The sequence below is a fragment of the Mus pahari genome, chromosome 12 (genome assembly GCF_900095145.1).
Source record: "Mus pahari chromosome 12, PAHARI_EIJ_v1.1, whole genome shotgun sequence".
NCBI lineage: Eukaryota > Metazoa > Chordata > Mammalia > Rodentia > Muridae > Mus > Mus pahari.
The window spans coordinates 14,280,900-14,296,620 of NC_034601.1; the positions used below are offsets into that span (position 1 = coordinate 14,280,900).

At 50.2% G+C, this 15,721-nt stretch overlaps 1 protein-coding gene across 5 annotated transcripts in view; it reads left to right on the plus strand.

Annotated features, from left to right (window-relative positions):
* Gnb1l (G protein subunit beta 1 like) overlaps positions 1–15,721 on the plus strand; it is an 80,547-nt gene that overhangs the window by 45,835 nt on the left and 18,991 nt on the right. For 2 of the 5 annotated variants that reach the window (XM_021209517.1, XM_029544810.1), the window contains exons 3-6: positions 5,429–5,569; positions 5,987–6,112; positions 9,288–9,450; positions 13,233–13,331. In XM_021209517.1, coding sequence (XP_021065176.1) covers positions 5,445–5,569; positions 5,987–6,112; positions 9,288–9,450; positions 13,233–13,331 — 513 coding nt within the window. In that variant the 5' untranslated portion in view covers positions 5,429–5,444. Of the gene's footprint in view, positions 1–3,444; positions 3,532–5,428; positions 5,570–5,986; positions 6,113–7,308; positions 7,436–9,287; positions 9,451–13,232; positions 13,332–15,721 lie in introns of those variants that run through there. The other 3 variants (XM_029544811.1, XM_021209519.1, XM_029544812.1) reach the window with 3 other exon arrangements.

Here is a 15,721-nt window from a genome sequence, read left to right on the forward strand (position 1 = left end):
TTATTATATGTAATTACTCTGTAGCTGTCTTCAGACACTCCAGAAGAGGGCGTCAGATCTTGTTACAGATGGTTAAGGATGGTTATGAGCCACCATGTGGTTGCTGGGATTTGAACTCAGGACCTTTGGAAGAGCAGTCGGGTGTTCTTACCCACTGAGCCATCTCACCAGCCTGCTTAATTTTTTTAAATCTAAAATAAATATACTACACACTCTTACACACAAATAACACAGTATGATCTGTTGTCCATACCCAGATTTTTCTCAAATATCTTCAAAATCAGATGTCCTGGATATCCATCATGGCTCTCCCCCTTGGTTTTTGTTTATGTAATTCGTGTGTATATGAATGATATGGGGGGGTGTGCATGCATGTGGGGGTTGGAAAATAACTTTGTGGAGTTCTCTCCCCTACCATGTGGGTGCTGGGGCTCAACTCAGGTCGCCAGGCTTACGCGAAGCACCTTTATCCACTGAGCAGCCCCCAGTGATCCTAGTTGTCCTTTCCTTTTCTTTTTTCTCCTCCAACCCCGTTCCTTTCTTGGGAGAAGGCATCTCTGTAGCCCTGTCTCTCTTATCGTGGAACTCTGTGTAGACCAGGCTGCCTTACACTCACAGAGATCCACATGCTTCTGCCTCCTACATGATGGGATGGGATTAAAGGCATGTGCCATCATGCCTTGCCTAGCCCTCTCTGTTGATTGATCCAGTATCTAATTCAGTATCCAGTACCTGAGGTTTACATGTTGTATTGGGTTTTGATCTCCCTCCCTCTCTCCATCTCTTCTTCACCCCACCCCCACCCCGTGTGTGTGTGTGTGTGTGTGTGTGTGTGTGTGTGTGTGTGTGTGTGTGTGTGTAGGAGAGGGCTGAGACAGGGTTTCTCTGTGTAGCCCTCACTGTCCTAGAACTCACTATGCAGACCAAGCTGCCCCTAACTCAGACATCCTCCTGCCTCTGCCTCCCAGGAGCTGCCCAGCTGGTTTTGATATCTCTTCATTCTACTTTAAGATAGAAGGGTTGCTGCCTTTTGCTTCTGTAGTTTCTCTTGACCGTGGCCATTTTCACAAGCCTAAGCGACACTGACTTGTACTGTGTCCTATGTCTGGATGTGTCTGTTTCCTCATGGCCAGGTTCCTGTTTGAACATTGTCAGCATGGGTTCACGCAATGGTGCCATGGTATCTTATCGCATATCATCAGGAGATAAGCTATACCTGTTGTTTAGCATTGGTGGTGCCAGCTTCTATCATTTGGGGAAGGTGATGACAGCTAGATGTCTCCATTGTAAAGGCGCACTTACCTTTTGTGACCAATAACCTTAAAAGAGTACCGTAGAAACCTATTTCCTATCAACCTTTTACCAGATTGGCTCTTTTTCAGATCTGATTTGGGATATATCCCTTCTATCCTAATTTGTTTTCTATTGCTGTGATAAAACTCCGTGACCAAAAGCAACTAGTGAGGAAAGGGTTTATCTGGCTTACTTGTCCTGATCACAAAATGTTATTGAGGGAATTCAGGGCAGGAATGCAAGCAGAGGCAGGAACTTGGAGGCAGGACCTCGAGAGACCATGGAGCTTATAATTCCGTAGCTTGCTCAGCTTGCTTTTTTTTTTTTTATGCAACCCAAGACCACCTGCACAGGCGTGGCACCACTACCAGTGGGCTGGGCCTTCCTACATCAATCATTAATCAATGTAGTAATCTGATGTAGGCATCTTCTCCATTGAGGCTCCCTCCTCCTGGATGTTACTAGTTTGTGTAAAGGTGACATAAAGCTAGCCGTGCAGTAGAGTCACAGAGGGAACCTCCCCTTGGGGCTAATCCTGAGGTCTCTAGACAACGGCTGCTGTGGCTTGCCCAGGGGCGCCGTTATTATCTACTGTGTGTGGGCCAAGGCCTTCGGCACTTTCAGGGCACTTTGCAGCATTTATAGGACAGATCATCCATTTTCCAAATCACTGGGTTTTCTCTTCTGTAAGTTTCTTAAATAAACTGTCTCTCTTGGACATTGTGAAGATCCAAAATGTACTCTGGATTATTTTCTGATGGTTTGCTTTCCCACTTGTAAAGGAAGAGATTGGGTTTGAGCCACGCAGCACTGTACATAGGCAGAGCACAGGGGCTGCAGTCTCCACCAAGGGCAGCCAGTGGCCAGGGGCCAGGAGAGATAGGATAATACAATTATTCTCAATTAGATTAATAAAGAATAATTAGATGTCATAAATCAAGTAATCATAGGGTATTGTCATAGGAAAAATATGTAGGTTGAATTAATTAGTTTTCAAATAAAGCGTTTATTTTAATTGCCTGAAATGATGGAGCCCTTAATTGTTGATGCATCATTTTGGCCTGGGCTTTTCAGCTGTTGTAACAGCGTGACGTGACGGGTTTGTTCCCTGCATTTCTCGGGAGACAATAGAGGAGACCTTGATTTCATCACCTCACAATGAGCCTTCTGCTATAAGGTTCTGGAAACTCCCACCATGCCGCAGGCAGGTGGCAAGTGTGGGCCGAGCTTCAGCTGGCACTGCCCAGGGTCATGGTGTGAGAACTCTTATATACATATGTGCATGAATGTGCATGTGAACACAAGTATACACATGTGCTTTGGTGTGTACCTGAGGGTCTGTATGTCCCCACATGTGGAATGCATCTATGTGGGTGGGTGTTTATGTTTACATGTGTAAGTGTGGGCATCTAGGTGTCTGTGTATGTACACATGGCTGCAGTATGTGTGGTATCTGGATTGCACCATGTGCCTACAAGGAGTCATGTCAGAGTTCGTGGCCTGGACCCATGTGGCAGGATGCCTCTACTGGCTTTGGAGCTTTCCTGCTGGGTGAGAGATCAAGTTCTTGAGAGTGGTGAGGCTAGGGCCTATAGACCTGTATCCGGCAAGAACATGCTGAGCTTTGGGGGACCAGCAGCTCCCTCTGGCCCTGTCCTTTGGATCACCTGTCTGAGGCAGTTCTTCCAGCATCTGTGATCCGGGGCATGTGTCTGTGAACAACAGTGCAAGGTCCTACCTCTCCTCTAGCAGAAGACACCTTCACAGTTTTTAAGAGTCAGTTAGGTTTTAGCAAGTAGAGTTTTATTTAGCTAAAGCTCCTTTCCTGCCCACCTACCCCCCCCCAAAAAAAAAAACCAAAACCAAAATAGGGGATTTTGCACAGTTTGTACATACATTCATGTGACCTTGGTTGTTTTTTTTTGTTTGTTTGTTTGTTTTTTCCTGAAAGTCCCTGAGGGAGGCAGGGTCCAAGAGTAGAGTTAGCCCAGGAAGGGCTTGACCTGGTGGGACCTGCATCAGGTCAGCAGGACTAGATATGTGTCTCATCTCACACCACTGGCATGGGTACAGACCTCACTGTCCTGGCACAGCTCTGATCATACCCCCATCCTTCCGGTCTACCCTCCATAGGACCTGGTGGCCTCCTGGGAGCCTGATTCTGGCTGTTGTGTGCCTCCTTCCACTGTGGTGTGGCTCATAGCCCATACCTTCATTTCTCCTAACGAAGAAGAAAAGGTGAGGGCATAGGATGTGTGGAGGTATGGCACTGGTGGAAGCATGCTGGAAGAAGTAGCTGATGGGATTGCCTTGGGAGGCTGCCCATTACGGAAGGCTTCGTCTCTCTGGCTTCTACACAGTTGGGTGTGGCCTCAGCCTGTCGTCTCTCTTCCCACACTCCACGAAGACTTAAAGCCCAGTCTCCACTCTAGAAGAATCCGGCCTAGTAGCTCCTTTGCTATGTTCTTTTCCTTGCCATGCTCTTTTGATGGCTGCAACTGCCACCCAAGTTGGGCAGAGCTGCCTCTCCCTGCTGTGTGGGCTGAATGTAAGTAGAGTAGGATTTGCCCTCGCCCCTTGGAAAGGCTCCGGAAACAAGCTGCTACAGGCCCCCCGCTGTCTCCCTCTGACCTTTTCCTGTACCTTCATCCAGCTTGTGACTGTGGGACTGGGGAAGTGTGAGAAGGGTGGTCTGCAGAGGTTGTATGTGTGGTCTAGGACACTGGAAAGGTCTCTTTTGCAAGGTGGATCCTATCAGGTCTTAAATACAAGTCCTGTGATTTGAGGAGTGGTCTGTCTGTTGGGGCAGCAGCTCTATGGGTGTGGCCAAATGACTTGGTCCTGCCCCTCCCATGTACCCTTCCAGGCTGTTCTGCCCCTTGGAGGCATATGTCTTGAGAACATTTCAGGCCCGTTCCAAGGAATCTAGGGCAGCTCATCCCAGATTCCTGCCTCAGTTTCTCAAAAAAATAGAAGTATGCTATGCAGAGTAGTTATAATTAGAAGATTTGGTGGTTCAGGCCATGATCCAGTAGGACTATTTGTAGCATTCTCAGGACTCCATGTCACTCTCATTTGTAAGCACACGTCTGCTGAGCCACTGAGTCCAAGGCAAAGACAGCACAGTCCAGACTCCTCACACTAGCCATGAGGCAGGAGTGGGATTCATCATCCAGGCATGTCATTACTGTACAGCGGGGAGGGCTTCTGAGGGAGGCACAAGAGTAAAGCTGCTTGCTTGGGAAAGGACTCGGCCCAGTCTATGTCAGAGTAGTGCTGTGAGTGTGCAGGGTCACTGTGGGAGGAGACAGTCTGGGTACCTGACTCGTGGACCGTCACAGGGACAAGGACTCGTGAGAGAAAGAGATTGAGCCTAACTCTGACAAGTGTGACATAGAGTTCATAGCAAGCAGCAGGTAGGAGAAGTGCATGGGAAGTAGGAAGGAAGAGACAGCAGTTGCGAGGATTCAGGCTGAAGGTGGGCCAGGGTAAGCAAACGTCACATGTGGTGGACAGTTAACGCTGAGGGGCCCCATCATTCAGAAAGCATGTAGATGGTAGATATGAGTGTGATATTAAACTGACTTAGAGTTTTTGCTAAAAGTAGTCATATGGGCCTACAAGAATGCTTAGGAGCCTGAATCAAGTTTGGCCAAGCAAAGGCTCCTTTTCTGTTGTGGTGCTGGGAGTAGGTAGAACCCAGGGCCTTGAGCTTGCTAGGCAAATGCTCTATCAGAGAGGCAGCAAGGGCTATACACAGTACCCAGGCTGTGCATGCCAAGAGGGACAGGCTTGGACCTTGGTGATAACAGAACTGATAGATAAGACAGGGCAACAGGGTGGGGAGAAGGTACCCATTGGGAACAGTGACGGGCTGGCAGTTGGGGTAAGCTGCGATGTACCTGTGGCAGCCCTATGGCCCATGCCAAGACCTGGCTATTCTTTAGCCACGGAGCCTGTCCACACTATGGAGAGCAGAATCCTTTTTCCAGAATGGGCAAAAGTTGGGTTCTGAGCCAACAGCTTTTTAAATGTCCCTCTCTGGCTGCCTTCTATAGATAAACAGAGATCTCCAGCTGCCTTCTATAGGTGTGTAGAGCTCCCTGACTCTCACATGTCTTCCCTTGTACCCCAGGACTGCATTTACCCACATGGCAGCCCTGTTCCCACCACCGCCTGGTCCCAGATTTGTCCTCCGAGGCACACAGTCAGCTGTGAACACACTCCATTTCTGCTCACCATCCCAAGCTGCAGAGAACCCACTCCTCTTCTCAGGGTGAGTAACAGCTATCCTGCCCAAGCAAGCCCAGGGTGAGGTCCATCCTGGGGCTGCATGGAGCACAGTTGCTGTCTCGGGTGCTGGTGAAGAACACTGGGCAGGGAGTGTGCTTGCCTCACTTTCGGAATCTGACCGATACACCGCGCATTCGGAACTCCTCGCAGGGACAGTCATGTCTCTCTGCCTTTCCACAACACCGAGTTCTGACAAAGTACCCCCAGCCCCTGGCCCTTCTGGCCACCTTTGCTGCAAGGGAGGCTTGTCTGACCTTTGGTTCAGCGTCAGCCATCTGTTCCAGTGAAGTCTTCTCCAGCTGAAGTATCTTCATCCACTGGCTGTGTGTGATGTTGGCCTGAAGTGAGTTCAGGACTGCTCCAAGCCCTGACCTGTCTATGCCTGACTCCTTTCCAACAGGTCTCAGAATGGCCTAGTACATATCTGGAGCCTACAAACAAGAAGAATAGTTGCCACTCTAAATGGCCATGGAGGCCAGGGTGTAATCTGGCTGAAGACACTGCCACAGGGACACCAGCTCCTCAGGTGGGTTACAGCATCACACGGAAGGTCCCAGGGGATTTATGCCAGGAACTCTTTAACAGAGCAGGGTGGCAAACTGAATGAGTGGGGTGGGGGTGGGGCGTGGATCTGGCCAGCTTGGCTGCAGCATGTGGACAGTGTGGGGCCAGCTCCAGCCTTTGGGAAGCAGATGATTCTGACTTATGTCAGGTGGAATTACCCTCTTCCCTGGGGCCCTTTGGTGCTCTGAGACAGATCTGGGAGGTGCCCTTAGAGGTAGCCACTACCAGCCCGGCAGGCAGCTAAGGGAAAGGCTCTGGGCTATGACTTAGAAGTGGGCAGAGGTAACAGCAGGGACAGGGATGGATAAAGCAGGGCCAAGCCGACAGGCTTGAAAGGCATGAAGGTATGCCTTACATAAGCCCCTTATCTCCCAGCCGGGGTGGTGCTGCTATAGCCCCTCCTACAGTCTCCACTGAGGGTCAGAGCCTGTGGTGGGGGCTTCGGGTGTGGAATGCCAGGTGCATTTGCACGGCACTGGAGACCACAGCCCACCAGAGCTGCCTGGCCTCAGCTGTGTTTGGGTCCAGGTTTCTTCAAGAGGCCTTGTGCTTTCATATCCAGCAAGGCTGGAGGACCCCCAGCACCGGTCACACCTGGGCCACAAGAGCTGCGCCAGCTAGTATTTCTTTACCTTTGTCATCGTGAGACCGCATATTTACAGGCCAGTTCAGGAGTATGCAGACTCTTGCAGCACCTGAGTAACCACTGCCCAGTCAGGGACAGCTCTGGAGCTGCGACCTCCCGCTGTGGAGTCAGTGGCGGCAAGGACTGCTAGACTGTCTTCATGTGTTGTCTTAAAAAAAAAAAGAAGAATGAGTTTATGAGTTTTTCTGAACTTTAAGTTAGGAGAAAAAAACCGAGAAGACTGGAGCCAGACAGGGGGGTTGCTGTGACTTTGGGATACCACTGGTTTCCATTCTATTGATGGATTGCATTTTTCTTATTATATTTCAGATAGTATTCTTCTATTCCAGATAATCTTTGCAACAGGGTGGTGTACATCTCCCCTCTCTTAGGGGTGTCTTCATGGAGTTGCAATAGCCAGGCCTTCCCTGCTGTGGTCAGGCTCCTGGGTCATAGAGAAGCCTATGCTAAGACATGGATGGGCGTCCTTACCTGTTTCCCCGAGCTCAGTGTTGCTTCGTTTACATCCACAGTTCCCTGGATTGTGCTGCTGATGTGGGATGCAGGCAAAGCCTGCCTTCCATTCTCCCCCTGTAGATTTAACCCTGTTGGCATCAGCATCCAAGGCCACAGACAGGAAGAAAATGCTAGCAGCTGCGTGTGAGTTCTGGGATCAGTTTCCTGGTCCACATCTCTCATGCTCTCAGTACTTCTCAAGGTCTCTGTAGGGTAGAGTACCCCTAGTTTCAGGACAAGACCACGGCCCTGGGTTCAGGGAGGAAGCCCAGTGTGGTGACTGCCAACCTTGTGGTGCTGGAGGTACACGAGTCCCTGGGGCTCCTTGGCAGGAGAGACTGGCTTTGGTCACACAGGTGGGTAGTGTCTGCTGGGCCCACTGTCAGCCTTCTGGAGGTTGAAGTTCCCTAATCTGAAAATCTGAAAGCTTGTTTCTTGTTGGTTTTGTTTGCTCATTATTTATTTATTTATTTATTTATTTTTGGTTTTTCGAGACAGGGTTTCTCTGTATAGCCCTGGCTGTCCTGGAACTCACTCTGTAAACCAGGCTGGCCTCAAACTCAGAAATCTGCCTGCCTCAGCCTCCCAAGTGATTGTTTGCTCCTTTTTGAGACAGGGTCTCACTATGTAGCTCTGGCCAACCTCAATTCCTTATGTTATAGACCAACCTGGATCTGAACTCACAGAGATTAGCCTATCTCTGCCTCCTGAGTGCTAGACCTAAAGGCATGCTCCACCGCTCCCTGTATAAAGATCTGAGATCAACATCTCTTCAGAAACCTGGCTGTTGTGTTTAGAAAACCAATGAACCCAGTTGTCCATGGGTGAATCTACATTACCAATACTGTTATTCACCTATGTTCAACTGTGTGTTCTATCTGCATGTGTCTGGCCACATGCATGTTGATGCTGACCTCTGGGCTCTGACCTGACCCATAGTGTTGTATGCTCATCAGCTCTTTGATAAGGAAACTTATATCTACTACTGGCTCTCATATTTGCTCTGCCAAAGAGGGCAGAACTGATGCCTGCAAGGAGCCAGGCCTGCTCAGGGCCACGGCTTCTACAGTTATGTGTGTCTGCCCGTGCTGTCTGTGTACCTTGGGTCCACTTCTGTTTGAGCTTCCTGGCCCAGTGCACTGCCATGCACACAGTCACAGTGCTGTCCCTCATAGGCTCCTGGCTCTCGCTCAGCTGGCGAGGGGCGTTTTCATTGTGCATAGTGACAGTCAGACTGTCTGTGGGTTTGGCACAGCACTGTCGTGTGTCCATTTCCCCAAGGCCACATCAAACAGCCTGCCATCCCACAAAGCCCAGAGCTACCCACTGTGGTCAGTTCTCTCCTGGTTCTCTAGCCCTTCCTTTTCTAGGATGTCACAGGAGTGTACTTACATGTTGCAGAACCTTCAGATCTGGCTTCTTTCACTTAGCAAATCACAGCTCAGCGTCCTTCCAGCTGTTGCATGTGTCAGCAGTCGGCGCCGTCCCTTGCTGAGTGGCACTCTGGCACAGCATGCTTGGCCGTTCTTTTGTTGCAGAGCAGCTGGGTGGTTTCCAGCTCGGGTGATGACGCATAGAGCTGCTGTCAACATGCGTGCGTAGCATTAGAGTGAATGCAGCTCTCAGATACACTTTGGAAGAGGCCCGAGTGAGACTTCTGAGTCCTTAAAGACAGTTGACAGAAAGGAAGGGGGTTCAAGATATGCTTTAGCGGCACCAGAATGGCACAAGACTGGCCATAGGTGCATGCCTCGGGGTCCACATTCTTAGTCTATTGAGTGTCCTGGCCTCAGGGCCCTGGGTACCAACCCAGATGTGAACACTGAGGGGAACCCCTCCTCACTGAGGCCTTCAGCATGGATGGTGTGGGGCTTACCTAGCTGTCTTCAGGGAACATGGCTACCTTCAGCATTGAGGGGCTAAGGACCAGATGCTGGTCCAAATTGGCACATAAATGTTTACAGTGTCTCACGGACTCCTCCCCTTGCCTTGTCAGCCAGGGTCGAGACCTGCGGCTGTGCCTGTGGGATTTGGCAGAGGGCAGGAACACCATCATGGACTCAGTTCAGCTGGACAGTGTGGGCTTCTGCAGGAGCTCCATCCTGGTCAGGGGACAGCAGTGTTGGATGCTTGCTGTGCCAGGGAAGGGCAGCGATGAGGTAAGGTCCAGCCCTTGGAGCCCCTCCCATACACTAACTGCACTGGCTTTGTCTTAACCCTTTGTCCAGTAAGGCCTGATCTGCCAGCGCCTAGTACTGCCATAGGACCCTGCCAGCTGCAGGTCTGTGGCTTACCTGCTTCACTGCAGCCGCAGCAGCCTCAGGCTGCTCATCTGTGATGCCGTACCTTTCCAGGGCAATGGTGAGAATCAGGAAGGGTTCAGGCAAACCTTCCTTGAGACTTAACATAACACTATTCCAGGAGGAGGGCCACTTAGGGCTCTGTCCAGGCCTGAGTGTATGTGTGCACACATAGACAAGCATACATATCTATTCACACATTCATGTATGTACATACACACACACACACACACACACACACACACACACATGACTCTCCAGAAACTGGGGCCTTGGTGCACTGCCAACCTGTTGGAGGAGGCACCAGAGATACCAATATAGTGACACAGTGAAGAAAACTGAAGCAACAGGGGAGTTTGCAATGGGGACAGAGCTATGATACAGTGAAAAATTCAGATTCTGGGGGCTGAATGAAGATGGGGATGGCCACAAACTTGGGGAAGGGAGGATAAAGTCTGAACTCAAAAGCCAGAATGGGAGCGAGTCTGGAGGTACTGAGGAGCTCTTGGACATCCAGGCCTCCTGTGAAACAAACTATTCTACAAACTCTGGTAAAAAGGAAAGGAACAGGTAAAAAGATATCTGAAAACTACAACCTAATAGCAATGAGGACAGAGTAATATGGAGTCCAGGAGATGGAGTCAGGCTGCAGCCCCAAGAGCCTCTGCTTTCTGTGAGAATAAACTAACCCTGTCTTTGTATAGAATCAGCCATCACCCTGTTGGCAGAGTTACGGGCACAAGGCGTGGGCAGTGATGAGCAGCCAAAAGGCCGGGACTATGCTCTGATCCAAACACTAAGGGTGAGGATGCTTCCCTCCACACATGTACAGTCTAGGGTGGGTAGTGCAGCAGCCTACAGACGCAGAAGTCAGAGATACACAATCTGCACAGGCCATGCCAGGAAGTCATGAGAAGCCCAGAAAGACCCCATTGTGGTAGCAGGGAGAGGGTGTATGGCAAGGGACCTTAGGCAGGAGCTGTTCAAATTTGTTCTCAGGATAAGAAGAGGGACAGCGAACCCAGGAACTGTCTAGGAGTCTGATCTGGGGTGTGTATTAAGAGTGTAGAGCATACAGCAACCATCCTATATCAGCAGGGCAGGCTCCCAAGGTCAGACCCAGGTCAGATACCTTGCCTTGCCTGGTTCTCCAGGCCTGGAGCTTCCCTGAGCATGGAGCCTCCTACAGACCCTGGAGCTTTCCACCTGGCACCCAACTCCAACTGTTTTTTTCCAGAAGGAAAAATGCTAGGTTTGAGCAAGTGTGGCCACCCAGACAGCCGTGAGGGGTGGGAGCATGCTCCCAGGCATTGTTTGGGCCTCAGCCATCTATGCTCTTCCCAGGACCCAGTTTAGGCAGATTCCAGGCTGACTGGAAAACAACCATTTGCCCAGGATGTGCTGGCTGCTACTGAAGATGCAGTGTCCGGCTGTTGAGATGGCTCAGTGGGTAAAGATGCCCACTGCTGAGGCTGACAGCCTGTGTTCAACTTCCAGACCCCACACAGTGAAGAGAGAAAGCTGATTCACAGAAGTTCACATACACACACACACACACACACACACACACACACACACACACACACATACTCACTCACTAATAAATAAATGTAATAAAAATTGTTTTGAAAATACAGCGCCACCTGCATGGGAGATGAGGGCCGGAAAGCTGTGTGACCTTCACAGAGAAAGACTATACTGGTCCATGGCCTGAGGGTGGCCAAGCCCTCTGAACCCTCAGAGTGGCATCTCTTGTGTCTGTGGCTTGGGATGACCTAGTACCACCTGCCTTGCTGTAGAGGAGGAAGCAATTCCCCTACCCCTCACATTAATAAAACTTAACAGGTTTTTGGCAAACTGGCAAGAAAAGTGTATGTAGCTCCTAATTAGTGATTTAAATGCAATCATGAACAAATAAATGCCTGTTACTATCTCATTATTTATGAACTAGATCTGCTTGGAGACAAAATGACTTTTCTTGGGCTGGAGCCAAGTCTAACCCAGTACACCGGCCTGATCTGCCAGCGCCATTAGGAGCTGCCTGCTCAGTGCTGCTGGCTGTGGAGAACCATGGCTGGGGGGGGGGGGGAAGGGCGGATGGACAGGAGCTGCTCCCTTCCTCTCTGCCTTCCAGCCTGGGAACAGCTCGGCCCTCCTACCCTGTTAGCCTCTGTCTTGGCTTCCTCCAAACATATCCCCATCCCTTACCACCTCCCACCGGTGGCCAAGGGTTCTTCAGACTCCAGTCTGTCTCCCAAAGGCCTGAGCATGTTTCTCTGCCACCACAAAGGCAGAGGCTATAAGACTCACCTACAGCAGATGGGACAGAGTGCTATGAACCATTTCTAGTATTCAATTTGGGTATTAGAAGTCCAGTCACTGGTGAGATTACCCTGCCAGAGAGCACTCTGGTCACCCATCTATCAGAAGTAGACATATCAGCAGGACTCTAACTGAAGGTGCAGGCTGTGTGCTCTGCATTCTGCACTGCTTGGAAGCTGCCCTGGACTCCGCTCCATAAGACTCAGGCAGCTGATATAGAATCATCTCTGTGGCTATGGCAGATAAGGTTCTATGTGGCATAGGTTGGAAAGGGCAAAACAGCTCTTACATGCCCAGGTTCTGGCTCCTCAGACATCGGCCTTAGTCTGGTCAGACCAGATATGTGCTGTCCAGTTGATGCCCTGCTCCCTTTGGAGCTCTGATGCCATGTGTGTGCACACTAGAGCATGCTAAGCAGGCTCTTATCTGGAGAAGCTCAGGGATTCCAGAACCCCCTCAGCCTCGTGACACCAGTGACAACAGTGCAGTAGAACCCCACACAGATAAAAGGCATAGGAAACATCTGGTAGATGCTAGGCTGTAACGTCATGTGGGGCACTTCTGTTCCCTGAGCTCACAAGAGAGGTGTCACATCCCCCCAAATGAATGTTAGCACCTTAGGTATGGGATGTCTGGGAACCCAATCCAGTCTGTTTCTTGGACCTTAGCTATCCACTAAGAATGATGCTAGCCAGCATATAAACGGTCTTCTTGGATTTCCATACCTACATGGGAAGGAAGCTGGACCATGTGGGCCATAAGGCCCATCTCAGCCTAGGCACGGGAAAGCCTGGACATCTTAGTAGTCTGAGTTGATAAGTCAGGTACTTGGGTACTAGGAAACCAGGATTCAGTGGGGCTGGCCTTGGCCCCGGGTAACATGCTGATTTCCTAGGTTGGTGGTCCCAGGCATTCTGCACATCATCCTACATGCCTGAGATTATTCAGAGAGGGCCCTTGAACATCCTACCCAGGCAAGACAGACAAGCAAAGGAGGGAGAATGACCAAAGTAAGCAGGACCAAGTAGCCCAGGATTGGCCCAGACGACAGGGTGGGGAAAGGTGGGTGCTAGCTACTTGCTGGTGGAAGGTTGGTCATTCAGGAATAATGTGAGCATTTGTTTTATAAGGACCCCAGGAGCATCTACGCTCTCTAACCTGTGCACACTAATTAGGAGGCTCTGCTCTCAGGTCCCTGCAGGGAGAGGGGCAGACAGAAACTCGCAGCAGCCTTGGCTAATCGCCTTAAATGTCTCTTGTTTGCATAGCATAGACCTGGCTTGGCATCAGCCCAAATCAGCTTGTTTTCTCACTGTCAGGTTCAGATTCTGGAGATGCCATCCAAGACGTCAGTGTGCACCCTGAAGCCGGAGGCCGATGCCAGGCCAGGCATGCCCATGTGCCTGGGGCTGTGGCAGGTAAGACAGCATGTGCCAGCCACACCCAACAGCCCTGAGTCATGCCCCACTCAGGGTTGGATTTGTCATCAAATCTACGGGCACTGTCCCTCAGAGACCACGTACCTGCTGTCCTCTGTGGCCCAAAGCTGACTGGACATGAGGTTCTCCTGAGCCGGTGCTTGGAAGGCACCGCAAGAGAAACACTGCAGAGAGAGCCCATACCCACCCTCCACAGAACCTGGCCAGTTGCCATACAGATGCCCGTATGTAGCTGTGAGGAGGGGACAGTGGGTCAGCTGTGGGACCCGCTCCCAGAACAGCATGCTCTTCTCCTCAGCACCTTGGTCCTTGGCTCTGCCGAGGCTGAGAGGAAAGCTAACTAATGCCAACAAGCCTGCATGGACCTCACTGTGCTAGGCATTAATTTTTTCCACTCCTCGACCTTATGGAGGTCCCAGGAACATTAGCGGGATGATTTCCCCATGGCCATTCCGTGGAGTTCTACCCTATAGCCATTTTCTTTGTTCTTGACTGTTTTTTTGTTTTTGTTTTTGTTTTTTTCTATTGGAGGGTCAGGTGCTATCTCCCAGGGCTGCTGCAAAAACTAGGACTCATGTAGATATCACAGCCTAAGGTCTGGAGTTGTGCCCTCCCCCACAACACACACACACACAGACACAGACACACACACACACACACACACACACATAGGCCCAGACCTTTCCAGTGTGAGGCTTTCCCTGGCCACATCCAAGTCAGCATTTTTACTTCCTGGGTCACTTATATTTATTGTTTATCTGCAAGGAATCCCAGAAGCCTCATTGTCGATGTCTTAACTGGTACAGACACGGCAGTGGGAAGGTCACGGGGCATTGCCTATTTTGAGAGAGATTGTAACCCTTTGGCTACTTTCTTAGTTCTCATTGGTAAGTTCTGCCTCATGTCTTGCTGCCTCTTTGAACTCTTCTAAAGTGAGATGAGATGGACTAGTTCAGTTTGGAATTGCCTGTGTGACCCACAAGAGGCATGGGAAGGGCACCTCTGTGCCTGCCCCAGGGATTCTGTCTGTCTGGATGGAACAAAGATTTCTGGCTTGCTTCCAGTTGGCTTTCTTTGCAGTTTCCTTTTAAATTTTTATCTTGTATGTATGGGTATTTCGGCTACATGAATATGTGTGTACCTCTTGTGTGCCTGGTGCCTATGAAGTCAAAGGATAGCTTCAGGTCCCTGTAAACTGGGTTGCAGATAGTTGTGAGCTGCCATGCAGGTGCTGATACCCAGACTACGGTCCTCCGCAAGAGCAGCCAGTGCTTTTAACCACTGTGCCATCCCTCTAGCTCCTTGTAGTTTCTTAACTGCAAGGGTTGGGTTAGATTTGGAGCGTTCAGTAAGCTGATCCCAGTGTGCTGCCTTTCTGTAATAGCTTCCTAGAGAGAAGCCTTGGCAGAGTCAGGGCAGACCCTGTCTGACAAAGCTCCTGGGGTCTATAAGTCTGCAGCCTGACTCTGGGCAGAGTTCTATAGTTCTTGCCTCAGTGTGTCCAGACACGGCTCCCCAAGAGTTTCTGGGCACTTCCTTGGGAAAATAAACGTACCCTCATCCTGCCCCCCAGCCGTACTCACACTGAGGTATCCAGGGAAGTAACCATGATATATGCAGGTCCTGGCAAAGGCTCCTGTGGCTGCACACTCCTATTCCATACCCTGGAAAACATGGGTCATTGCACAATCATGTAAAAATTCCATCAGAAAAAAAATGTGTAGAATGGGATGTATCAACTTGTTAAGGTAATTAATATAGTTGACAGAAGGACAAATCACCGCTTTGTTGGCGATACAGAGCCACGGGAAGCCCGCAGCTGCGAAAAGCCTTTGGTTATAAGAATGCTCTTTGTTTCTTCTAAATCCAGAAATCCTAGGGTATGAAATCTCTAATCTGAGTGTGGCACAGGATCCTGACTTGAGAGATTTCCTTCTGAAATACTTGGATCTATCTCTAGTTTGTGCCTTAATGTACCTGTGCTGCATTGCTACGATAATTATAGGATCGGTCAGGCTGTAAATCAGGCCTGAGCTAACATCGTCAGTACCCACCCTCAGAGAAGCTTCCCTGTCTGAGTCTTGGATCCTCTTTCGGGAGTTCTAGTGCACAGCTTTGGGGTTCCTTTGGCCCCTGGCCTGCTACCATCTTTCAGGTTGTACTTCAAAGGGCAGGAGAGGCTGCAGAGCCAGTTTTTGTCTCTGGGTCCCAACTGAGGGCAAGGGGAGCTGCTAAAGAGGGCAAGGCAGGGTGACTTAAGATCCTCTGCCCTGGGGCTGGTGAGATGGCTCAGTGGGTAAGAGCACCCGACTGCTCTTCCGAAGGTCTGGAGTTCAAATCCCAGCAACCACATGGTGGCTCACAACCAT